Source organism: Rhipicephalus microplus, chromosome 7 (assembly GCF_043290135.1).
Source record: "Rhipicephalus microplus isolate Deutch F79 chromosome 7, USDA_Rmic, whole genome shotgun sequence".
Classification (NCBI taxonomy): Eukaryota; Metazoa; Arthropoda; class Arachnida; order Ixodida; family Ixodidae; genus Rhipicephalus; species Rhipicephalus microplus.
This window is the reverse complement of record NC_134706.1, coordinates 13,433,425-13,458,238: the sequence shown is the minus strand read 5'-3', so window position 1 is coordinate 13,458,238 and position 24,814 is coordinate 13,433,425. Positions and strand designations below refer to the sequence as shown.

The window sequence follows — 24,814 nt, the reverse complement described above, 5'->3', positions numbered from 1 at the left end:
AAACGACGTTTGGGTTTTCCGCGTGCGCAGTGCCCTCAACGCCAAAATTTCGAGCCCGTATTCGAAAACTCCCTAATATCAATGACAACTAACAGACAATGATACCAAGTAGGGGGGGGGGGGGCAGGTGAAGCTTTGCTTCCATTCATAAAAAACACTGTGCATGCCTATGCTGCTGATGTACACTTGCGTTCCATTTCATGTCGGGTCGTTCAAATCCGCCTTGCAACAAATTTGCAATATGTTCGGACTTTTAGCTCGGTAAATGCCATAGTGACAGCTTCACTGATCGGTCATTGTGAAAAACAGCAGGACGTCTTTTGCATACGTAGACTGCCACAATAACCCAGAGACAAGGACGGAGAGCTTCGAAGGTGCAGTCCGTCCTCGCAAAACACAATTCTTTTCAAATGATCGTCAAGGTTTCATAGCTTTGAGTGTCTGCCACCTTGCATCGGTTGCCATTGTCTTTGGACGTTCCAAGATATTTTTTTTTACCTTCCCTTCGAATATTGTTGCAGTGGTCCTTTGTATTCCTGTGATATGTTGAAACCAACGTTTAATATTTTGCACCAACTGTTTTCCAGCGGATACTTTGATTGAAGACACCATCTGAAGAACGGCGTGGCAAGCTAATATGAGAGAGAAAGATCCGCAAACAAAATAGCTTAGATCACTCTGAGCCGTCTCCATTGTTAAGTACCCATAGATTGTAGAATTTGGTCGTCGAACTGATCTGCCCGGTGGGCGGGTGGCGTGAGTTGGGCCTAAAACTCAGCTAGACGCGAAAGGCCATTCTTGGAAAACATGAACCTGCTTGCGTTTCTGGCGATCGTCGTCTCCTGCTCTACGGTGCTAACTTACGCTCGGAGGCACTTCGAGGTAAGTCCTGTTGTACCGTCGACACAACGCAGCGTGTTCCAAGTGCTTGAAAGATAGACCTGCTATAGCAGCCATATGTTCCTGATAATAACGCTCTCCTTTACTTACGCTAAAGAAGAACGGCTATTTGGGCTAGTTGGTTGGAATTCATGATAATAAGGGCTGCAGCGCGAGCACGAAGGTGCTAGAAGAAAAGTGAAACGAAAGGCGAGGCAAGGAAAGCAAAGAGGACAAGCAAAGAGGACAACACGCCTTGCCTCGCCTTTCGTTTCACTTTTCTTCTAGCACCTTCGTGCTCGCGCTGCAGCCCTTATTATCATGAATTTACTTGCGCTAGCACGTCCTCCCGTGAAACTCAAAAAGAATGTGCAAAAGGCTTGTTATCCGCAAGCACTTTCCAGTGTGGCCAATATAAGTGAACAAGTGGTCACCTCTGCTCCAGAGAAACTGTCAAAAATGTGTCACAAAACTTGTCCTGTTTAGAAAGAAAAGAAAGGTTGCCGAATTAAGCATCGCAATAAATATATCGAGCGTGCACTGTCGGTTGTTTGCAGAGTGTCCTTGTCATGTGGTCTTGTTTATGTGGGAACATCTGGAAGATGCATAAGTGAGAGGTTAAAAGAGCACCTGAATAAAGTGCAAAAGGGTACCGATGGTCACTGAGCGATCCACTGTAAAGAGTGCGGTGGTGTGCCGTATTTCGATAACACTTGCGTGTTATATCGGGACACAGATTTGTTAACCCGTTTTATAGTAGAAGCGGCTGAAATGACACGTGATGATTTTGATTGTGTTAGTGCACCCTCTATCTCACTCACGCGGAAAGAACTTTGTTTTCTGGATGGGGTGATAGATAATAACGGATAAGTAATGTACGGGAATGGGACGTGTGGTTTTGTTGGTCTGCCTTTTAATATTGTTGTTTTTATTTCACCCCCTTTATAAACTCTGGAGTTCGAAATGAACGTTTAGTTGAAGTTAAGCGCTGGTGTTGTGTGTCCTGAGTAATAGTTGCTGCGTTTCCTACCAAGATGTTTTCTCCAGCACCATACTAACTTTTTTTTTAATTACGTATAGCACTTGGGTGGCCCGACCTGTCGTCCATGCGTAGATGTCATTTCACGTGACCACGCTCACGATCAGTGCATGCCTAAAACAAAGCCTGTATTGAGTAATGCTACTATGGCATCTCTCATAACGATGTATTGGTGTGTGGCCCTAGATTATAATGATCACGACATTAATTAACGTCATCAGAGTCCGCTAAGATAACTTTGCCGATTGGCACAGTTCTCGCGCTTCCCTTGAGTACCCACTTCAATTACAGGAGCAGTGAGCGGTATACTCTTCTTTCTCTTCCAATCATGTCCGGTCCTGCACGTATTTCCGGTGTTAGTGAGATTGCTCATAATTCTTCGAAAAAACGAAAACAATTTACTCTGTTTCATGTTAAACATCATATGGGATCTATATGCTATCGGAGCACGCAATCAGTTCAGATAATGACAAATTAATTGTCAGCCTAAATAATAATTTTGATTGATTAAGTTCATTGAAAGATTAGAGAGAAAATGAAGCGTATATTTCGTCCCCCTTGCCCCGCCGCGGTGGTCTAGTGGCTAAGGTACTCGGCTGCTGACCCGCAGGTCGCGGGTTCGATTCCCGGCTGCGGCGGCTGCATTTCCGATGGAGGCGGAAATGTTGTAGGCCCGTGTACTCAGATTTGGGTGCACGTTAAAGAACTCCAGGTGGTCGAAATTTCCGGAGCCCTCCACTACGGCGTCTCTCATTATCAAATGGTGGTTTTGGGACGTTAAACCCCACAAATCAATCAAAATCGTCCCCCTTGACATCTGCGGGTGGGATACGGAGCAGTTGGGTTCATTGCGGCACCTAGCGCAGCAGATATCAACCGCGTGCTTCTTGATGCGTGGCCTCTGTGATTTGCGACGCTTTTTCTACGTGGAATCTGAGATCCGCTCCGACAGTGCGACGAAGCACTAACTTAGCCTATATATGTAATGCACCAAAGCATGCAAGCGCCGTGCAGGCCGTGCTACTACCAAATGTCCGTGAGGGGGTACAAAAACTTTTTCTTAGAATGCTAAAAGTTTAAAAAAATTAAAAAAAATAAGAAAGCGGCGTTGTGGGTGACCTTTAGGCTACCGATAAGGATTAAAATCACCTCCAGAATTACCAAGCGTGGTGATATTCAGGTGGAAGCTTTTAATGTATCATGCTTGCGTCCACCCGTTCGTGCTCGGGAACGGTGCCAGCTGTTGCCTCTCCCCCTCACACTCTCTCACCGATCACATGATAGCACAGTGGCGCGCGCGGCAATGCCGCTTCGTCAGGCACAGACTTTCGCCGAACACGCTTTGGAAATTACAAAGCGTCTTTAATTTTCTTTCTGCTAAGCATCGTTTTGATTATGAGAGTCGCGTACCTTTTGTCTAAAGTGACCGGAGTATGTACCGTCTCTTTCCCTCAGAAGACGCAGCCCACTGGAAATCCAAATGGAGTAGAAGGGGACGGAGGATTAGGAGGAGAAGCACCTGCTGTTGAGGAGCCGGATGACTTCGAGGGACAGTTCACGCCATCGATGAGAAAGTTTCAGCGCCAGGTGCTGAAAATTACAAACCAGTTCAGGCGTCGGCACGGAGTTCCTATCTTGAAACAGGATGCCCGGGTGAGTGCACAAAAAGCATGCATAACCATAAGCGAGCAAAGACAAAAAAAGGCACAACCAGGAAAGAAAAAAAAAGCAAGAAACTGATGTGAAAAAGAGCGGCCGTATTTCTCACTTTCCACTCAGACCTTTTGAAGCAGTTTTGAATACGCTAAAAGCTCGTTAATTCATCATAACCATCACCCTGACTTGGACACTCTTGAATTCGGAAAATAGGATTATTTTGACGTGCTTTTTGCTTTCCGTCCCACATATGCGTTGCTTAATGGAATCCAGCTCTCGTTAACTCTGTGTTATATGGCCGCAACCCGGTTAATTAAAACAATTCTAGTGGCCCGAAGCGCCCTGATATGTGAGTTGCAAAGAAATGAAAACGGCGTTCATGGGCAACTGTAACGGTCGCGAGCTCTCAGAAATCTATCTATCTATCTATCTATCTATCTATCTATCTATCTATCTATCTATCTATCTATCTATCTGTCTGTCTGTCTGTCTGTCTGTCTGTCTGTCTGTCTGTCTGTCTGTCTGTCTGTCTGTCTGTCTGTCTGTCTGTCTGTCTAGTCTAGTCTAGTCTAGTCTAGTCTAGTCTAGTCTAGTCTAGTCTAGTCTAGTCTAGTCTAGTCTAGTCTAGTCTAGTCTAGTCTTGTCTTGTCTTGTCTTGTCTTGTCTTGTCTTGTCTTGTCTTGTCTTGTCTGTCTGTCTGTCTGTCTGTCTGTCTGTCTGTCTGTCTGTCTGTCTGTCTGTCTGTCTGTCTGTCTGTCTGTCTGTCTGTCTGTCTAGTCTAGTCTAGTCTAGTCTAGTCTAGTCTAGTCTAGTCTAGTCTAGTCTAGTCTAGTCTAGTCTAGTCTAGTCTAGTCTGTCTGTCTGTCTGTCTGTCTGTCTGTCTGTCTGTCTGTCTGTCTGTCTGTCTGTCTGTCTAGTCTAGTCTAGTCTAGTCTAGTCTAGTCTAGTCTAGTCTAGTCTAGTCTAGTCTAGTCTAGTCTAGTCTAGTCTTGTCTGTCTGTCTGTCTGTCTGTCTAGTCTAGTCTAGTCTAGTCTAGTCTAGTCTAGTCTAGTCTAGTCTAGTCTAGTCTAGTCTAGTCTAGTCTAGTCTTGTCTGTCTGTCTGTCTGTCTGTCTGTCTGTCTGTCTGTCTGTCTGTCTGTCTGTCTGTCTGTCTGTCTGTCTGTCTGTCTGTCTGTCTGTCTGTCTGTCTGTCTGTCTGTCCGACTACGTCTGGGTGCCCTCGTGGCCACCCCATTAACCTTGGCTAACCCAAAAATAGTATGCGAGGTTTAGATGATTTGACAAATATTACTCGCTGCTCATGACATGAGTAACGCCAAAAAAAAATAATCGGCAAATCCCACGTACCTTTGGAATCGACGCTATGCAAAGCACGCGAAGGATCTTGACTTTGTTGTAATTTTTTATTGAGCGACACATTACGAAAGAACGCTAAGTGTCTGTATAAATGTTGCACGTACAGACATGTGTTGAAGAGCTGTAGATGTTTATGTAAAGTTGGTAGCAGTTGCGCCTGTGTTGTCAAGAGGATTGGAGGGTGGTAGGAGTGTCGATCTCATTGTTGTGCCAGCAGTTCTGGATGACCCGGTAGTTGGCTCGGACTTGGGCATAGGGGATGCTCGTCCCGTATTGCCTTCATTAAAGGTCAACTCCGGCCATTACTTGACCATGTCAAGGTTACGGTGTTTCTACGTTCTGAGACACTCTTGTCCCGAGGCCAATAGCTGGAATGCTCAGAAAATTTGAAAATAACTTTAATAAGCAAAAATGTGCAATACCGAAAGCCAACCGGGCGCCCTGTCTGTGTATGACGTATACTATTTGGTAAAAGCCGGAGGCCGTATACTGACTGGCCCCGCCGGCGCGGAGTATGAACACTGTGAAAACCAGTCCAGCGAAGCACCGTCCAAACACCTCAGAGGAATTTTAGGAGGTGTTGGCTATACCCGTGCCAAACACCGCCGCCGTCGCATTGTGGAAAGCACAATAAACGCTGTAGCGGCCAAAGTAGCGATGCCATCGGCTGCGTCACTTCCGTTGACATGCAAAACATGACGTCACACAGACAGTGTTGCCAATATTTCTGGCAAGCGAGGCGAGCTTTTCGAGGCAATCTTTGAAATTCATTTGCAAACAGTCAGTGCATCACTCAGACCTGTAATTTGGCATAAACGACAGAAATGTGCAAAGGAGCGTACCCAGATAATTTCATTGAGATCCATTGACATCGGAAAATCGCCGGAGTTGGCCTTTAAAGCGGTAGTCGCATGGAAAGGTCAGATGCACGGTAGAGGCGAACTGCCATGCGCCCTTCTGACATTTATAGAGCAATGCAGCCGAGTATATAAGGAGGCTATATATCGATAAGCGGTAAGAGCTCTGCGCATGCGCGTTGGTTGACGTGCAGGCATGGCTTTGCATTCCGTTATAGTTGTAAGATCGCGTTATCTAACTCCCGTTGTTCTTATCGTTCGTTCATACCTCGAACATCAGCAGATTGGAACCACCTACCCGAAGACAAAGTAATTGTTTCTAATAACCATCTTTTTTCGTCAAGTTTTACTTTATTGTGCGCAGTTTTTAAAATGTTCTACGTATTACGTTATCTATTGTATTATTTTTTTACTTTATTGAGTTTCATTTGATCGATTGATATGTGGGGTTTAACGTCCCAAAACCACCATATGATTATGAGAGACGCCGTAGTGGAGGGCTCCGGAAATTTTGACCACCTAGGGTTCTTTAACGTGCACCCAAATCTGAGCAAACGGGCCTACAACATTTCCGCCTCCATCGGAAATGCAGCCACTGCCGCCGGGATTCGAACCCGCGACCTGCGAGTCAGCAGCCAAGTACCTTAGCCACTAGACCACCGCGGCGGGGCACTGTATTGAGTTTGTTGTTCTTACGCAGCAAGCATTGTATAATGAGGAGTTTAGAGTTTCTTTAATGAATTGTTTTCATGGTGTATTTTATGCCTTGCCTATTTTGTAACCATTGCCCTTTTTAGTGTCATATGGCGTTGAGGGTAAACAAAATGAAGATGAAATTAGAAGCATGCGGCACTTACTATTTCAGGGAGCCCTCACGCTTTTAATGGCTTGGCCTTTGGTTTCATGCAAGAAAATGTTAGCTCAGAATTTGCGTGTCACCTTCCTTTTAAAGAGATTGTTATACGGTGTAGACTTCATGTTTCCTTTCAGATACATTGCTTGGCGGTTGCTTTGCCTTCCGAATGGCATTGGCTGCTAAATGTTATTGGGGCTCCTATGCACTCGTACCTTGGTATAACACACTTGCATCTTACACGGAAAGAAATTCGTTATATCCAAAAGTTCGTTATAAATGGTTATTCTTCACACCAAATCTATTGCGAGACTATTTTAATTTACTTCGTTATAACCCATATTTCGTTATATCCGGATTCTTTTTATGGAGGTTCAAGTGTATAACGTACTAAGCCATTTGTATGCATGATCTCTCCTATGCGCCGCAGATGAATCGCTACGCACAATCATGGGCTCTGGTGTTGGCGTTGAAGGACGAGTTGCACCTCAGGACCAAGCCAAAGTACGGAGAAAACACGTACAAGTGGTGGAGCACGGACATGAAGGCGCCGATAACGGGTAACGTGCACGTACTTGCTGTGCGGCTTGCCTCGCGGCGTCTCTATGTCGAGGTTTTGTTTGAACAGCACTGCAATAACGCGCCGCAATGTGCTGCTAGGAAGTACGACCTCGGTATATATAGAACCTGCCCTAAATAGAGATAGTCTTAGGGCAGATTATATATATACCGAGGTATAACAGCTGTATATTGCCGGTACTTAGCTACGGAGAAGAAACCTGGAGACTTACAGAGAGGGTTCAGCTTAAATTGAGGACGACGCAGCGAGCAATGGAGAGAAAAATGGTAGGCGTAACCTTAAGAGACAAGAAGAGAGCAGAGTGGATTAGGGAACAAACGGGGGTGAAGATATCATAGCTGAAATCAAGAAGAAGAAATGGACATGGGCCGGGCATGTAGCGCGTAGACAGGATAACCGCTGGTCATTAAGGGTAACTGACTGGATTCCCAGAGAAGGCCAGCGAGTTAGGGGGAGACAGAAGGTTAGGTGGGCAGATGAGATTAAGAAGTTTGCGGGTGTAAATTGGCAGCAGCAAGCACAGGACCGGGTTAACTGGCGGAACATGGGAGAGGCATTTGTCCTGCAGTGTACGTAGTCAGGCTGATGATGATGATGATGATGATGATGATGATCATATAACAACCATAATTACCACGAAAACATTTCGGTCGACTTCAAAAATAAAAGAGGCACAGACAAGAAAGAAAAAAAAATCGTGGCACGTCCACAAAGCGAGAGGTAATGAGTGGGCGAAGCAGTGGTATCGTTCGGCATCACTCGGAGTTACCGCGGATACCACTCGTGAGATTGACCAGCCACGCAAGTATATGATGCCTAGCGGTGTACAGTTATATACAGTGTGTACTGGTCCTTCCATGTTTACTGGTCATTAATGGTCAATGTTTATTGGTCGAAATTTCCTCAGCCATCCGCTACGGCGTCTCTCCTAGTCATATATGGTGGTTTTGAAACGTTAGACCCCGACAATTACTATAACTATTACCTCTGTGGTGGATGTTGTAGCATCGTTCATCTGTCCATTGCTGCGTACCTGTAAACGTGGATGACGTGCAAAGGCGATACCGTACACAAAACGCCGCGCGCACGCTGAAAGCCCTCTCAAGACGACTTGTGTCGCTAACACTACAGAATGCGATCTCGCATGTGGGCTTAGCGAGCGATTATCACTTACTGCGCAATTTATTGGCGGCGGCGTCACTGTGTCACGTTAGACGCTGCATACTGGTTTGACCATTGATGTTCGCGTTCCCAAGCTAGTTCTTTACCTAGTCAGCAAGATGCCGAGTTTGGCCAGTTGGTTGACGTTAGTATATCGTAAATTTTAATTAAGCGCAACGAAAAGCATGGAACATGTAGCAGACAAGACAGCGCTGTCCTGTCTACTTCATCTTGTCCATGTCTTTTGGTATGCTTAACGAAAATGTTGAATACTTACATATAGTCACGTTCTGAACAGCCTCGCTGATCGTCAGCCTTCATTCAGAGAGAGAGAATCAACTTTATTAAAGGTCCTGAAGGGGACTGGGCACCCCATACGGGGGCCTGCCCGGTGGCTCCGCCCATGTGGGGACTGTGAGTCGGAGCTCGCCAGCCACCTTTTGGGCCTTCTGGACGGCCTAGTGTTGAAGGGCCCTGTCGGGGCTCCTGAGGTGGTTAATCCAGTCGTCCTCGGTGGCAGGGGACCCAAAGCTTGCGTTTAGCCTTCATAGAGCTGAATGGTTTACACACGTTCGTTTGTTTCTTTTTCCAGGAAAAGTGCCCGTGACAGACTGGTACAACGAGATAAAGAAGTACAACTTCTCTGACCCCGGCTTCAGGTCCGACATCGGCCACTTCACTCAGCTCGTTTGGAGGGGCAGTCGGCGTCTGGGCACCGGCATTGCCCGCAGCCGGAAGGGAAACTATTACATCGTGTGCGAGTACGAGCCTCGAGGAAACATTCTGGGTCAGTTCGGCCATCAAGTCCGGCGGCGGTTGCGCCGCGGTGGCGCTGGTAGTGACGAAGAAGGCGGTGAGGGCAGCGAAGAGGGTGGTCGCAAAAGGCGACGTAGGCGAAGAAGGAAGCATGACGACGAGGAAGAATACGACGACTAAACAGCGAGCGCGGAGAATGCGTACAAGTTTATTTATGAAGCGAAGAAAAAAAATAAGTTATGGAGGCTAAACGAATGGGAGTAAGTGTGTTAGACTAGCTGGAAGACATTTCCCTAGGTGGACCTCTCTTGGTCCTCCTTGGCGTGTGTGTCCACTTCGGCTGGGAAGGGGTTACGGCTGTCGACTTCTGCCTCGAAGTTCGATTGATTGATTGATTGATCGATCGATCGATGTGTGGCGTTTTACGTCCCAATTCCACCATATGATTGTGAGAGACGCTGTAGTAAATTTCGACCACTTGGGATTCTTTACGCGCTCTCAAATCTGGGCACACGGGCCTACAGCATTTTCGCCTCCGTCCAAAATGCAGTCGCCGCAGCCGAGATTCGATCCCGCGACCTGTGAGTCAGCAGTCGAGTACCATAGCCACTGGACCACCGCGGCGGGGCAGCCTCGAAGGTCACACGTTCGATCACGACTGCGGTGGTCACATTTCGATTGACCCTAAAGGTTATATGACGATGTATCACATGATGTCGGTGCATGCTAAATATCACCAAAGGGTCAAAACTCTCGGAGACCCCCGTTATACCGTTCCTCATATTCAAACGGAGTTTCGGCACGTAACACACCATATATTGTAATTAATTTGTGATTATTGTTAATATTGGCTTGTTTATCAAAAGGCTTACTCATCGACGTTATGTCACATTTGTGCTGCTGTGGGTACCAAAAGCAACATCACTAGAAGTGACATTACCAAATTGACTCACCTTGGTGTTAATTACGTCACCTGGTGGCACGATGTTGTGCCAGCAACGTCATCACGACATCACTACCTGGCGTCAGCATCAGCAAGTTAGTAATCGGCATGACATCACTTATTGTCAACGATTTGGTCTCAACGCCGGTTCCTATCGTTGAAAACAGGTTGTTGAGACCACGTGACGTCATTGACACCAACTGGCGACTTCGTTGATTCTACGTCACTTGATATGTCGCTATCGGAAGCGATAACGAAGCCGCGTGACGTAAACAGTGACGCATCTTGAATATGACGAGCGAAGAATGGCGACGCTTTTTTGACAAAGACGGGTCCACCCACAAGAACGTCGGCCAACTGATCTCAGCCGTTTCAATCCTTTTTACAAAACCTCTGTGGCAGAGTACGCTTCCGTCTGCCGGCTGCTGCGTTTACAAGGCAGAAAAAAAAATTATTTCTGAAGTTCGTTCCGCCGTTCACACACGCCATCTCTACTTCAAGGTCTTTTTCTTCACTGGACTTTAGCTACAGGTACTCCTCTGTCACAACTTGTTGAATTGCTGTTTGACACGACTTGAACAAGACCGGCCGAACTTCCGGGTACAGTGAGGGTTGAAAGGTCCGCCTAGGTTTGTAAGGTGCTGCGATGTTCGGCTGCTGACCCGAACGTCGCCAGTTCGATTCGGACCGCGGCAGTCCAATTTAGAGGGCGTTTAAATGGTACAGGCCCGTAGGTGGGTTGTGTGATGTCGGCACAGGATAAACAAAAACACCGGATGGTCGAAATTTCCGGAGTACTCCACTATGGCGCATCTCATAACCATATCTTGGCTTTGGGACGTAAAGCCTAAGGAATTATTATTAACGAAGTTTGAAAGTGTCCAAATTCGTCGAATAAATAACCTGGCTAGGGACAGAGTTGCCTATTCAGCTGATAGTACTGGATTCTGGCTTTTTTTTCTAGCCAAGTCACTTGCAGAATTTTTCAATCGCTTTCATTCTTTCTTTTCTTATCTGTATTTTTTTTCGAGCAAGTATAGTTATTTTACTGACCATCATATCCTCTAACGACAGTTTTGTCGGGTCACTAATAGCACTTTTGGCTACGACTTGTGAGTAGCTGAAAATCGTTGGCAGAATAATCAAGTAATGTTAATCATACACTGGCCAATGTGCATTCAGCACGTTCGCCATGAGTGAAATTAGGGAGAGCCATGAATGAGAGAAAGTTTTAGGTGTCAACATGCGCTTTCGTTCATAGTTGCGTATATTACCACTATACCACAAAATTAAAGTGATTTCTTCAACTGTTTTTGTATGTGAGTGAAATATTTATAAGTAGAATGTTTTGAAGAATTGGAAAATTTATTAAATTTCGGCTTCTTTTCGGTGATGATTATATGCCTGTTAGCTCGATGGAATCTGGTAACTCTAGCTAGAGAATACGCTCCTACAACGATACTTGTCGTCTGGCCAGTATCAGACGAAGACAAGCCTTCACGTCGAAAACGCTGGCTCAAGCGACATATTTTACTGCTCTGACAGCGACAAGTTGCTCGATAGGATTGTTCCCTCCAGCAGCGTTACTTGTTTCACGATTGGTCATCCCTTTGTTACACGATGTGATAGTGCTCAAACGCTTTCGCTACAGACGTTACATACAAAGAACTACCCTTGTGACGACTTAGTCCTGACGTCCTGACAACGCATACATCTCAGTTATTTGCGTCAACGAAAAAAAAAATAAAGGGGGGGGGGTTGGTCGAAGTGTTGTTCTCCCATAATGCAATTGAACCAATTCTGTCCCCCTGCAACGCACTATTCGTGCGTGATTCGCGGATCATTCAGCATATCACCAAAACAACGATGATGTGTATTGAAAGCAATTTTAATGCCGCTTTATGTGTGACGTGCATGCATAACTGCTGTAAAAACAAAAAAACTTTGAGTCTCTTTACAATGACTTCACTTATAAACAATTCGAAGAATTTGAATGTAACCCTGCCTGTTGTCTTCTCGAAGCTTTCAGTTGCTCCTTCACTTGAAGCGCCCTTGCAACGCTTTTCCAAGTAACCGTTGAACGTCGTTATAAAAAGTGTTCATTGTCTCACGAAGCAATTGCCGCTGAATTTATTTATAATCCACCAAGCCCGAGCGGGGTTACCGAGGTTTGCCGCATGGTGTAAATTTTTCTCCCTTCTCTCGTCCCGACGAGTACGCTGGGATAGAAGCAGGGAGGGATGGCATGGGGAAAAAAGTTACGTCGTGCGCATGCCGTGACCTTAAGCCTTTTTTTTTCGAACGCCCGGCTATATACATATAGGGTTATAGTGCACTCTAGTGCGGCTTACTTTCAGCGTTATCGCGAAAGCGAACTTGGCGGCATCTTGCGGCGGCCGCAGTAGTTACGTAGCTCACGATGCTCGTGTCTGCCAATGACGTGAAATGTGTATATATGACGAGGTCAGCTCAGTGTATGTGACATAATTTGTAGAAAGAAGCGGGAACGATTTGTACCTGACTTTAGGAATTAGTCGTAAACTCCAAGCTGCGTTCTTGATTGATTGATTTGATTGATATGTGGGGTTTAACGTCCCAAAACCACTATATGATTATGAGAGACGCCGTAGTGGAGGACTCTGGAAATTTCCACCACCTGGGGTTCTTTAACGTGCACCCAAATCTGAGCACATGGGCCTACAACATTTCCGCCTCCATCGGAAATGCAGCCGCAGCAGCCGGGATTTGAATCCGCGACCTGCGGGTCAGCAGCCGAGTACCTTAGCCACTACACCACCGCGGCGGGGCCCAGGCTGCGTTCTACGCTGCAATGTTTTTTTTTTTTTTTGCTAGCGTGTTCTCGGAAGCCTCGTCCAGCGGTCGGCAGTGTTTTCTGATTATGCTGAAAAAGTCTTGCAGCAGTTGCCCCCATATGCGCCTGCTACTCGGACAATGTTCAGCAGTGGAGAAGTGTCATACCATAAGGAGCAAGTAAACAATGAATCACAAGGTAGCCTGGTGTTCGATCTCCTTCTCACCACCACTAAGTGAACCCATATTTTAAAGAAATAAGATAAAAAGATTCAGGTTGAGCAGTAAGTTAGGTGGGTAGAAGATGGATGGATGAAAAACTTTTATTGGGATCCTGAAGGATTCCACCCCCGTTTTATAGGGGTAGGATCGAGATGAAAGATTTTGCGGGAACAACAATTGGCCAAGATCAGGACCGGTTTTAGTGGCGAGGCATGGAAGAGGTTCTTGCCTACAGCAGTGGGCACAGTTGTAGCGTCGTTCTCCGAGTGAAAAAAAAAAACATTACATCAATAAACGCGGGTGGTTGCGTTTGCCAGCTGTTTCTCTATAGTGCTATTTGGTGCGCACACAAACCAAACGCATTACGCGTCCTGCTGGTGAATACTTCTATAGTGATGTTGGAACGCATATTGAAACACCACCTAATCAGAAGTGAAGAACAGGTGTCAGCTGATGCTTAGCATAAAGTTTGGTTCAGTGGTGAACCAGATAACGACGAGAATTGAAACAACGCACTGCTCACAATTAAAAGCAAGCCCCGCCGCGGTGGTCTAGTGGCTAATGTACTCGGCTGCTGACCCGCAGGTCGCGGGTTCGAATCCCGGCTGCGGCGGCTGCATTTCTGATGGAGGTGGAAATGTTGTAGGCCCGTGTGCTCAGATTTGGGTGCACGTTAAAGAACCCCCAGGTGGTCGAAATTTCCTGAGCCCTCCACTACGGCATCTCTCATAATCATATATGGTGGTTTTGGGACGTTAAACCCCACAAATCAATCAATAAAGTTTACCCAGTCTTTGCAATTACGTGCTTCGAAACTTGCTTGTGACTTTGTTTATTGCTTTGTTTTGGTTTTGTTTGTTATAATATAACGGACCACTTTGAACTTCGTGACCCGGTTTGAGTTGGTGAGTCTGAAAGGTTAACTTGGGGAAGGGCAACTGCTAAAGAAAATTTGCTGATTGTCGTCTCGTGACGTAGCGGCTCCGGACCACGCGAACCCAAACGCAGCCGAAAGATTGAAGATTAGAGAAATTTATATACTATACCCACCATTCCCACGCTGGCTGAAAAGTCGTTCGTTGCAGCTGCCATAGGCACCAGCGGACATGTAAAGGGTTGCAGCCAGAACATTCCCGTCACCTCCTTCAAGCCGGCCTTCGCTACAGCGACACACAGTTACAACCGCTGTATCCATGAAAGCAAATTCCACAAGGCAGCACTTCACTTCATACGCAAGACTGTCCTAACGGCGCACGTTTAATAAAAAGTATTATGCCTTAAGGGCAAGTCTTTGTCGCAATAAAAAAAAAGTTCCCTCTAGTGTATTTATAAGAAACTCCATGATTTAGTATACCTATGTGATAAAAAACCTAAAAAACAACTGCTTTGACGTATCTGTGTTCAATCGAACTCCTTATTTGATTAACTAGAATTTGGTGTAACGTTCAATGAAGTCAGAATAAAAGTGTACTCAACCCTAATGGTTCAGATCAGCGCAGAAAGTGTGAGACAAGGAAATTAAGATGACTGACTTCGTTTATGAAACTAACACTTGACTGCATAGGTATTTTATTTGAATATTGCTTCGATTTGACTTGAGAAAGACGGCCCTGAAGCTAAATCTTTCGCGTTGCATACACGTGTGCACTGTATGATCTTCGTTACTTGCAATTCTCTTTTATTGCTCAGCTGGTCAGTCTGTGAGTGAGTGGGTGAGTAAGTGGGTGGGTGGTGTTGGTTGGTGGGTGGGTGAGTGAGAGTGAGTGAGTGGGTGAGTGAGAGTGGGTGGGTGAGTGAGTGGGCGAGTGAGTGGGTGAGTGAGTGGTTGGGTGAATGAGTGAGTGAGAGGGTGTGTGGGTGGGTGAGTGAGTGAGTAAGATGGTAGGTGGGTGAGTGGGTGAGTGAGAGTGTGTGGGTGAGTGAGTGGGCGAATGAGTGAGTAAGAGGGTGAGTGGGTGGGTGAGTGAGTAAGTAGGTGGGTGGATGGTTGGGCGGGTGAGTGAGAGTGAGTCGGTGGGTGAGTGAGAGTGGGTGAGTGAGTGAGTGAGTGGGTGAGTGAATTGCTCAATGAAGACCAACCACAGGTCTTTCCGGTGGGCCCTGGGCAATGGTGGAGTGCCCAGTCATAGATCGCACGAACCATGTCTCTCTCGCTACCAGGGAGGCTATTCTGAATGTATCCACCTGGTAGACTAGACATATCCGATTCGGCAGAGCGCCTTCAGCTACTCAAAACAGCAGCGACATCTACGTATCAACATCTACGTATCAAACCCGCCATCAAAATCCCAGCAAGAAAGAAAGCGGGCGAAATGTACAATAAGATGACCCCTTAAACTTGACAGTTCGGAACTCTCCTAAGAACACGTTGAGATGTTCGAGAGCGATGCAGGGAATGCGTGCCAACCTTTCAGGTGCGTCATGTGGGAGCCAAGTTACACCTGTAGTTCATTGGCGAGCATGAATATAGAGCCCATGCACAGCCGCTGATAAGTGCGTCCAAACGCGGATCTCTGGGCTCATGCATGCATTGCTGTAAACCGCATTTCGTCCCTCTAATTCATGTCGAGAGTTTTGAAAGCTTCGTGACGTTGAAATGAAATAACTGGAAAGTAGGGATGCCCTTATATACTCGTCGAACTCCGGCCGGTCAAAGGAGGCCGAAGTGGATCGATGGTCCAAAAGTTGTACACATCGAGAACAGCGTTCCAGGTTGAGTTGTACCGGGAGTTAACGCAGGACATCAAGGTTATAGCATCATTGTATGATCAGATGTGTACGAATTGATTGGTTGGCACCCATGAGCTGACTCACACAAGTAGAACAACACATATTCAACCCAAATCTGTAACGTGTGCGGGCAGTGACCTTTCAATGCCAACAATGCACGTTCAGCTGGGCCCATCGTCTGCTAGGAAGTTCCTTCTTGAAGACAGGAGGTCGCCCCATGGTGGTGCACTTCTGAAGAACCCTGTGCCATATTGCTGAAATTTATTTCCTCGGTTCTTTTCTGCATCGTCAACTTTCAGAACATGAAATACGAGTAAAACGATTCGCATAGCCATGCTGCATGTTCATCTGAATTGCGCAAAGATAAGGTGAGGTCCTTAAATACAACAGCCAATCAGGCAATCGGCCCAACTGTGGCCCTAACCCTATTTGCGACCTGGCTTCGCTATATGTTCCTGATGTGCAGGTAAGCTGCCGTTCGCGCAGTCTGATTCAACAGTTGGGTGGCTTTACTTCATTGAAGTATGCCGAACGCGGAAAATCACTCCACTTCACTCACCCTATTATCGCATGGAGCCTCCAATACCGCAGCTCCAGGACAGACGCGGAGAATACCGGCTCAATCTAGTACCCCGGAAGCCAATACCAACGGTACCCCAAGTTGCCCAGATTCCTGCATTCGAGCAGCAATGAAAAATTGCCGATAAGGAACATGAAGGACACCTTGCTGCCAGCACGATAGACTTATTGCCACGCATTTGCCGCCTTGGTCCTGCACAGCAACCCGCTGGCTCAGTGTGACGGTTCGTGGGCTTCGATGCCAAAACTTTCATCGCGATTTGAAACAAGTTGGAGATGCAGCCTGTACGGTCGACATCTCTCAGTCAAAGCAATGTTGTACGAAAGGCATTTGTATTTCTAATAATGTAAAAGAAATTTCCATGTAGGACATGAACAAAAAACGTTGTTTTTCATAACCCGAACGACCTTGCGAAATTTGTATTTTAAAACAATTGTTGGAACTTTGCGTTCTGGGTCTTCAGACACAATTCTGTACGGCCCTTGGCGACGCTTACTTGAGAATGACAGCTTCGCGAGGACAAAATAGGGTAAGGGCGTGATGGAAGGGGGTAAGAAGAGGGGGGAGAGGTTTTAGAGTTACTCAAACAATACTTTTCAAACAGACTGCAAGGTGGGTGCTGTTACCGAGCTTGTCACTGTCATTGCCCCCTTCAGACTGCGCACATGCATTCATGCTCTGTTGCGATCGCTGTTGCCGTACGTCTTTCAAGAGAAACCTTATATATAAGAAAAATAATGCATACCACATCGTTTCTACATGAAAATTACCCCATCTTGCTGAAGCAGATGCGGGACAAAAAAAAAGTGCCGCCATATCCACGAAGTGAATAATGATGAGCGGGCGAAGCTCCGGAGGTAAACCTGTAAACCATGAATCATCCGCACATTTTGCCCACTGGATTTTATTACAACGCTCCCCCTTGCGTACGTCGCAGCACTTCCACCAATTGCACGCACCATATGTAACATCATACCTATCTTATAACATCTCGCATCTTTCATCATCAACTACAAGTACCGCCGTCTGGTTTATAACATCTTGCATCTTTTCATCATCAAATACGAGTACCGACATCTAGTGAACACTGCAAAAACTAAACGAGCGGTGGCTACATACAGGAGACGGTACCGCCATCTAGTGAACACTGCAAGAACTAAACGAGAGGTGGCTACATACAGGGGACGCACAGCCCACGCACTAAGGAGCTTCGCCCCTACAAATAAATCGCTCTCATCGGACTCTGCGGCTTCTTTGAAGTCGGAGAGTCCGATGCGACTCTGGTCGCTCGATACTGACGTACCAGTTCAACGAATGTTATGTCATTACCTGACTAAAAGTTATCAACCTTCGTGGAACTTGTATGTCAACGTCAAGCGGTTCTCGTCAATGTCTCTCAGTTCGCATTGTTGTACCATTGTCTCCGTCGAAACCCGCTCGCTTCGGACAACAGTGCGATCCGTCACGTTACATTCTGAATGACTGTTGTCTCGCGTTCGTCGCTGGCATGTTGTGGTCGTCGAAAAGACAACAGCAAAAAAAAAACTCGGGACGTTTTACAATAGCGGTCGCTCGGAAAAAAGATGACGCATGCGGTTTCAGAAAAATACATACTCTCTACAAGAACACACGATCAAAGCAGATGCGTGGTAGACCGAAAAGGAAAATGTAAAGCTACAGGTTGAGCAGCCCTAACGCGCTTCTCGGAGACTATGCACCTTTCTTCGCCAGTACTACGTCAGCGCGCTCGCCGAACGGTGGTGTAGACGAGAACTAAACTCCGTCGGGGTCGGCGAGAGCGTCGGGGTGCTAGACATGAGGCTGCTTGTGGCCGCTTTCGCGGTCGCCATCTTCGTGGCCTCCGTGCCGTCGTCATGCTTCGTGTTCACTCCCGATATGTTGGTGAGCGTCACACGTAACATCTTACCTAATGTCGCCACGCCGTCAGTGACTTTTCGAGGGTCTCGGTAATTCATTTGACAAAACCTTAATTAAAGCCAGCAGATAATGAAGCCAATAATGTAGGCTGTTAAGTGTGCTGTTCTAAGTGTGTTTTAGCAGTTGAGATATAGATAACACAATTATTGCGATACGCTTAAAACGCTACCATTAACGTCCCCCACACCTTACTTGGCTTCATTATCTGGTCGCTTTCATTAGGGTTTTGTCACGGTAAGTTCACCACAGAATATCGTAAGTTTAACCACCGAGCCACATACGATCTAACGATTTCTTCGGAAGTCGTCATAACTTACAGCAAATATGTACCAAATTGTAAAAAAAAGACATTGTTGGCTAACTCTTTTTGCTGAGTTATGATTGGCAAAATACGTGTAATTATCTTCAAGCATTCGCCTCGGCCCGCTTTTTGAGAGTAGCACGTCACAATGAGAGTTAAAACTCTCGAAAAAGAGTCGTGTGTCTCTAAAGCAAGGAAGGAAAATAGAAGGAAAAGAACGGCAGGGAGGTTAAGCAGTCTATAAGCAGCTGCTTTGCTACCCTGCGCATGGGAGGGGGAGGGGGAGATGAAAGATAGAGAGGAGAGAGGGAAGAGAGATAAACACAGCACATTAAGCAGCGCACGCGCGCACACTCAGTCATAGTCCAGTCTTGCCTTTCGTGGTGCGTAACTTCGCTGTTACAGCCGCTTGTTCAAGTCCGTGTCGCGTAGGAATTTCAACAGAGCTTTTGTCGCCTTCTGTTGCAATGTCTTCTCTCGGGCACTTGACAGAATAGTGTCCACAGACATTTGGCTGCTATCGATGCGCGCAAGAACGGACGCCAGTGACTGTCTCTGGGTGTCATACAAAGGACAGTCGCACAGGATGTGTTTTAGCGTCTCTCCGCAACGACAGGCATCGCAGAGAGCGTTGTCGGCCATTCCTTTGACAAATGAGTAAGATTTTATAAAGGCCACTCCTAGCCATAAGCGATGAAGAAGGATGGCTTCTCTTCGGTCGAGCCCAGTGGGCATGCGGAGAGCCATCAAAGAGGACAGGTGGTGTTGACGATTCGCCTGTGCGGTCTGGTTGCTTAGTGGGCACCATAGTGAAAAAGTGATTTCCCGCGAAAGCCATCGATTACTGGCAGCATCGGTCCGTGAAAGTGGTGTGGCTTCTTCTCGTGTATCTTTAAGAGCTGCCCGTGCGGCAGTAACGGCATGTTCGTTGATTAATATTATCGAATGCGTAGTGCAACTATAGTGCCATTGTTTGAATAAGTGGCCCTCTCTTCGCGAAGGCAGCGACTGTCCACTTTATAGCATGTATACATATGATTCAAACACTTCGGCGAAGCTTCACCACAGCGCCCTGCTCCTCTTTCCGGTTGCACTCTTTTCAGTTGCACTTTTCCCAATGAAATACCAGGCTATGTCCCTCACGGATGTGACGTAGGATCACGTGACGGACTGCCGTCCTACCACGTAGCGTTCGCGTTTCAGTAGAGCTCCTTAACTTTTCGAGGAAACAGTATACAAAAGAACATACAAAAAAAACACGCACACATGAAAAAACACTTTCACCAGCGCTGTATACTCCAACTGCGTGATGTAGTGGACGGTAATAGGGCTTCCTGTTAACTCGCAGAAGAAGTTCAAATTTGGGGGACCGAACGGCCAACAAGGGATAGAGGAATTGAAGAAGTTCCTGAGCGGCATGGGTGGAGGTGGCAGAATAATCACAGGTGGCGGAATGGGCGGACATCGTGGAGGTGGCGGAGGAAGTCCTGACGAGCCGGTGGACTTCGAAGGGGTCTTCACACGGTCCATGCGGAAGCTGCAGCGACAGGTGCTCAGGAATACCAACCGCTACAGACGCTTGCACGGCGTTCACACCTTGGCGGAGGACGAGCAGGTGAGCAAGCGATAAGCGGGCTTGTGCTTGGTGAATGCATATATATATATATATATATATATATATATATATATATATATATATATATATATATATATATATATATATATATATATAAGGGAAAGAAGTGTATACCTAAGGGCTCGTTTTTCCGTGTTTTAACACAATATTAATGAGATATAACAGACAGTAATGCCAAGGAATGTACAGGGGAAGTTATTAAAACCTATGGAATGTAAATAAGAAGAAAGAAAAGTGGATGAAAAAATTACCAACTGTAATTATATATATATATATATATATATATATATATATATATATATATATATATATATATATATATATATATATATATATATTAGATTATATTACATATTGCCACTAGCTACGACAGACTTTTGTCCAGAAAGTCAGTGTTCGATTGCCAAGACGATCTGTATTCGCACAGAAAATCAGCCAAGGACTTCTTGCGTGGTAGTAGCCTATTCAGTAGACTCTAGCATAAAGCTCTATTTTTTTCGCGCATCTGGTTTTCTCTTCACTTTCCCTCTCATCTTTCTTTCTCTTTTTCTCTCCTTTTAGAGCAGTTTAACAAACCGAATGCTCCTCGGCAGGGAATCGTGCTGTTATGTAAAAGTTGACAATAAATGTCTACGTGTTCGTTTATGCTATGCTGTGAACATTTACACTAGGCTGTGAACGCTACGCCCGTTTGTTTCCCGAGCGGCTCTCTTCACATCCCGCAAGTACTATCACGTCGAGGATACGCAGCATCCACTGACCAGAAAACACTGCAGTGCTCGCACTGGCCCGTCCGAAGTTCTATGACATTGTCCGTTAAGGGCACGCAGGATATAGACGCGTGCACGCGTTCCCCGTGTAGCCCACAGAGTTTCTCAAAATTAACGAGAGGACACTCTGGCGCTGCGATCGTTCAGCGACCATGGGAACGATGGGTAGTACACACATTTGCCTAGCCTTCGTACTTGCGTGCAGCGAATTGTACTTGCGGCTTCGTTTATTGCTGTGTTTCGATTTTGTTTTGAAAGAAAAATTCAACCCTTTTGATCTTCGTGACCCAATTCGGAAAGGTAATTTGAAAAAAGTTGGGTAGTGAAGCGCTATCACTGAGCATTTGCCGATTCTTGTGTCGTGACAAAACAGCTCTAAGCCACACGAACACACACGGAGCCAAAAGCAGGCCAGAAGTACGAATATTAGACAAATTTGTGCACTACCCATCATTCCCATGCACGCTGAAGCGCCGTGCGTTGCAGCTCCCGTAGACACTAGCGCCAGAGTTCCTTCTCAGTAAATGTTGGGAAACTCTATGGTGTAGCCCACTTACTTATTCAGGAAGGGAGACGCGTTCCATTTCGACAAGCCCCGTCTCATTATGTCTTTTTTTTATCCACTAGACTGTGTGTTGTGGCGCTGCAGTCAATCTGAAAAACTCGACTTCATTTTTTTTTTCTCGCCGCTGCCGCAGCTGAATCGCTACGCGCAAGCCTGGGCCTTAAAGATGGCGCAGATGGACAGCATGCAACACAGGAGGAGGCCGTTACACGGAGAGAACCTCTTCATGTGGTGGAGCAGCGACCTGCGCGCTCCAATCACCGGTAGGTTCACCATGCAACACCACGTGATCTCCTTTTGCATGGATACGATGACGCAGCTTGGAACGCTCGCCGCAGCGTCGCAAGGCCCATCAATAGCCGATGAACGTGCTACCTAACACGACCAACAACGTAACATTTGATCACGACATATTGCTGTGGGCAAAGTCGACACGCCGCGCGAAAGCAGCCGCTACGCGGCGCTGTGTCGCTTAGAAGAAATATACAGTCCACTGCTGGGGGAGGCCAACGGGGGTGGCTTGCGTTCTGACGAGCCGCTTCTATACTTCGATACCGATCGTTGGCCCTCCAGTTGGTTCATATCTGAGCGTGAAAACAGCGTCAGACACAATACAACGGAATGAAGCACAGATGCACAGCTTTTCCTCCTTTAGAAAAAAAGGTTTCAAGAGACACGGTAAGAAACGATGCACGTATTCAAGTCACCATTACTAAGTGAACCCATATTTTAAAGAAATAGCGTAAAAAGATTCAGGTTCAGCAGTAAGTTAGCTGGGCAGATGAGATAAAAGATTTTGCAGGAACAACAATTGGCCAAGATCAGGACCCGTTTTAGTGGCGAGGCATGGGAGAGGTCCTTGCCTGCAGCAGTGGACACAGGAAGCATGATGACGACGACGACGACGATGATGATGATGATAATAATGATGGTGATGATGATGATGATGGTGGTGGTGGTGGTGGTGGTGGTAATGGTGACTGTGATGGTGATGATGATGATGATGATGATGATGATGATGATGATGATGATGATGGTGGTGGTGGTGGTGGTGGTGGTGGTGGTGGTGGTGGTGGTGGTGGTGGTGGTGGTGATAACTCGTACACTTCTCTTACCTTCTCTCTGTCGCCTTTCTTTCAGGACGTATGGCTGTCAAGGCCTGGTACGATGAGATCAAACAGTACGATTACAACAACCCGGGTTTCCGTTCCGGCACGGGCCACTTCACCCAGCTCGTGTGGAAGGACTGTCGACGATTAGGCACGGGAGTGGCTCGCGGCAGGAAGGGAACCATTTACATAGTGTCCGTTTACGAGCCGCGAGGCAACATCATGGGCCAGTTCGCGGAACAAGTTCCGCGACCTGTCTCCGGCGGTGGAGGTGGTGGTGGGGGTGACCACAAGAAAAGGCGGCGTCGCACAAAGAACGACGAGGATGAAGAGTGAGCGATGCACTGGCGTGACAATAGGCCTTTTCTTCGACTATATATCCGTCCCTGACAGTCCCGAACTGCTCGACAAAGATAGTTAGCTACGAGCGACCAATCGAAGTTGTATGCTAATATGTCGGCCTGGTTGATCCCCTGGCTTAGTACAATAAAGGCACCAGCTGACAACACATGGTATGTTCAGCCATAGCCTCCTATATTTTTTTGTGCCCGCGCATTAGCGCTAAATACATACGCGCCATCCGTCCCTTATAGTTTTGGCGCTCGCCGCCAGATGCCGCACCGATCCCATAATAACAGCAGACGACGCGGCCTATGCACGCTTGCGTTTATGCGAAGTTCAGAAAAAGTGGGCGGAGAAACTTCACGAGCACAACCTCCAAAAGTTTTTTATGATGTCCCGGGGTCGAGCACTTGAGTTTGTCACGTTTCTGTAGTATTTGCGCGGCGTTGTCAACGGCAGCCTTCAGTGGCTGATTCATCTTTCTCGCTCTTGCGAGGAAAACTTCCGCGTAATTCTTTAGAGAATTTAGAACCATTACGAGCTCAGTTGACGGATACAGGAGTACACCTGGGTGGATATCTCCACATTCAATCAGAACATGCTCCGCCGTTTCCTTATCTTTCCCGCAGCATGTGCATTGTTCTTCTTCTTTACTGAATCTTGCTTTATAACTACGCGTTCTAAGGCAACCCGATCTCGCTTCAAACAGTAAAGCGCTTCCCCTTGAATTATCGTAAAATGCCTCCCTCCTTATTTCATTTTTGCCCTTTCGGTAGTTACTCAAAGCCGGTTTTTTCTCCATAGCTGCCATCCATTCTCTCGTTTTGCGCCTCGGCGCTCCGCCAGGAGCGCTCGCATCCCATAATAGCTCGGGGGACGGCGCTGAGGGACCGACCGCTCGGGCACAAAGTTATAGAGGAGGCTATGGTTCAGCAATCACATTAACGGAATACTATACGGCAAGCACACAAACGGACGATTAGCCCACACAGTCACATACACACACATAAAACGGAAGTCGAAGATGAGATGGAGAATTTCAAAGAACAGAGTTTGTTGAACATGAGGTACCACTGACAATAGCAATCCAACTTTGCCCTAACGAAGAGACATGATTCTGTCGCTAAGTGGCTATCCCGTTCAACTTAGGCGCTTTTCTTATCCCGGTGCGCAGCGCACAGGTGGCGCTTTGCCAAAGGGTCCGAGAACAGTGCACAATGCCAAAGACGAGCCAGGCTTATAGTATATTACTATCTTCAGGGGCTATTTACTCTTTCTCCAGTGGCGGTAGTCATACACAGAGAGAGATACATAGTGGCTGTATGAACAGGAGTAAGGTGTCTCAGGCAGCGTGGCCAACGTTTTTATGTGTGGGCTTGTCTTTTTATGTCATTCTTGAAGAGAAAAGAAGAGAAAAGTGAGCCCCGTAACTGTCTTTTTTTTTCGGCCAATCCCCTGCCTTGGTTAAGATCCATGAGATGAGGAGAAAAAGAAGAGTGCGACACCTCAACAGTGGCTCACGAGGGATGGGGGTAAGGAGGGATTAAAAGGATGGGAATAAAGGTAGAGAGATAGAGACGGGGAAGGAGAGCGCGAGGCGCAGGGACAGCAAGCGACAGAAAACGACGGAAGTAAAGGGTAGATAGGAAAGATGGACACGGTTGCAGGAGTCAGAGGACGGGGCACCACTCAGCGAGAGCTCTTGTCGGCGGCAGAAGACGGCGTAAA

General features: G+C 46.7%; 2 protein-coding genes across 3 annotated transcripts; both read left to right on the top strand.

Annotated features, from left to right (window-relative positions):
* Positions 1 to 672: 672 nt before the first annotated feature.
* LOC142767285 (Golgi-associated plant pathogenesis-related protein 1-like) lies at positions 673 to 9,394 on the top strand. 2 transcript variants are annotated; one of them, XM_075868698.1, is made up of 4 exons: positions 673 to 882; positions 3,374 to 3,571; positions 7,073 to 7,202; positions 8,976 to 9,394. In XM_075868698.1, the coding sequence occupies exons 1-4, from the start codon at positions 808 to 810 to the stop codon at positions 9,317 to 9,319; spliced, it is 747 nt and encodes a 248-aa protein (XP_075724813.1). In that variant the 5' UTR covers positions 673 to 807; the 3' UTR covers positions 9,320 to 9,394. The 2 variants fall into 2 exon arrangements, with proteins under 2 accessions (XP_075724813.1, XP_075724814.1); XM_075868699.1 differs by having other exon boundaries at positions 679 to 882; positions 3,377 to 3,571.
* An 8,705-nt stretch (positions 9,395 to 18,099) lies between these two features.
* Positions 18,100 to 23,252, top strand: LOC119179396 (Golgi-associated plant pathogenesis-related protein 1). The gene is made up of 4 exons (XM_037430463.2): positions 18,100 to 18,327; positions 20,013 to 20,279; positions 21,769 to 21,898; positions 22,776 to 23,252. The coding sequence occupies exons 1-4, from the start codon at positions 18,241 to 18,243 to the stop codon at positions 23,078 to 23,080; spliced, it is 789 nt and encodes a 262-aa protein (XP_037286360.2). The 5' UTR covers positions 18,100 to 18,240; the 3' UTR covers positions 23,081 to 23,252.
* The last annotated feature ends 1,562 nt before the right edge of the window (positions 23,253 to 24,814 follow it).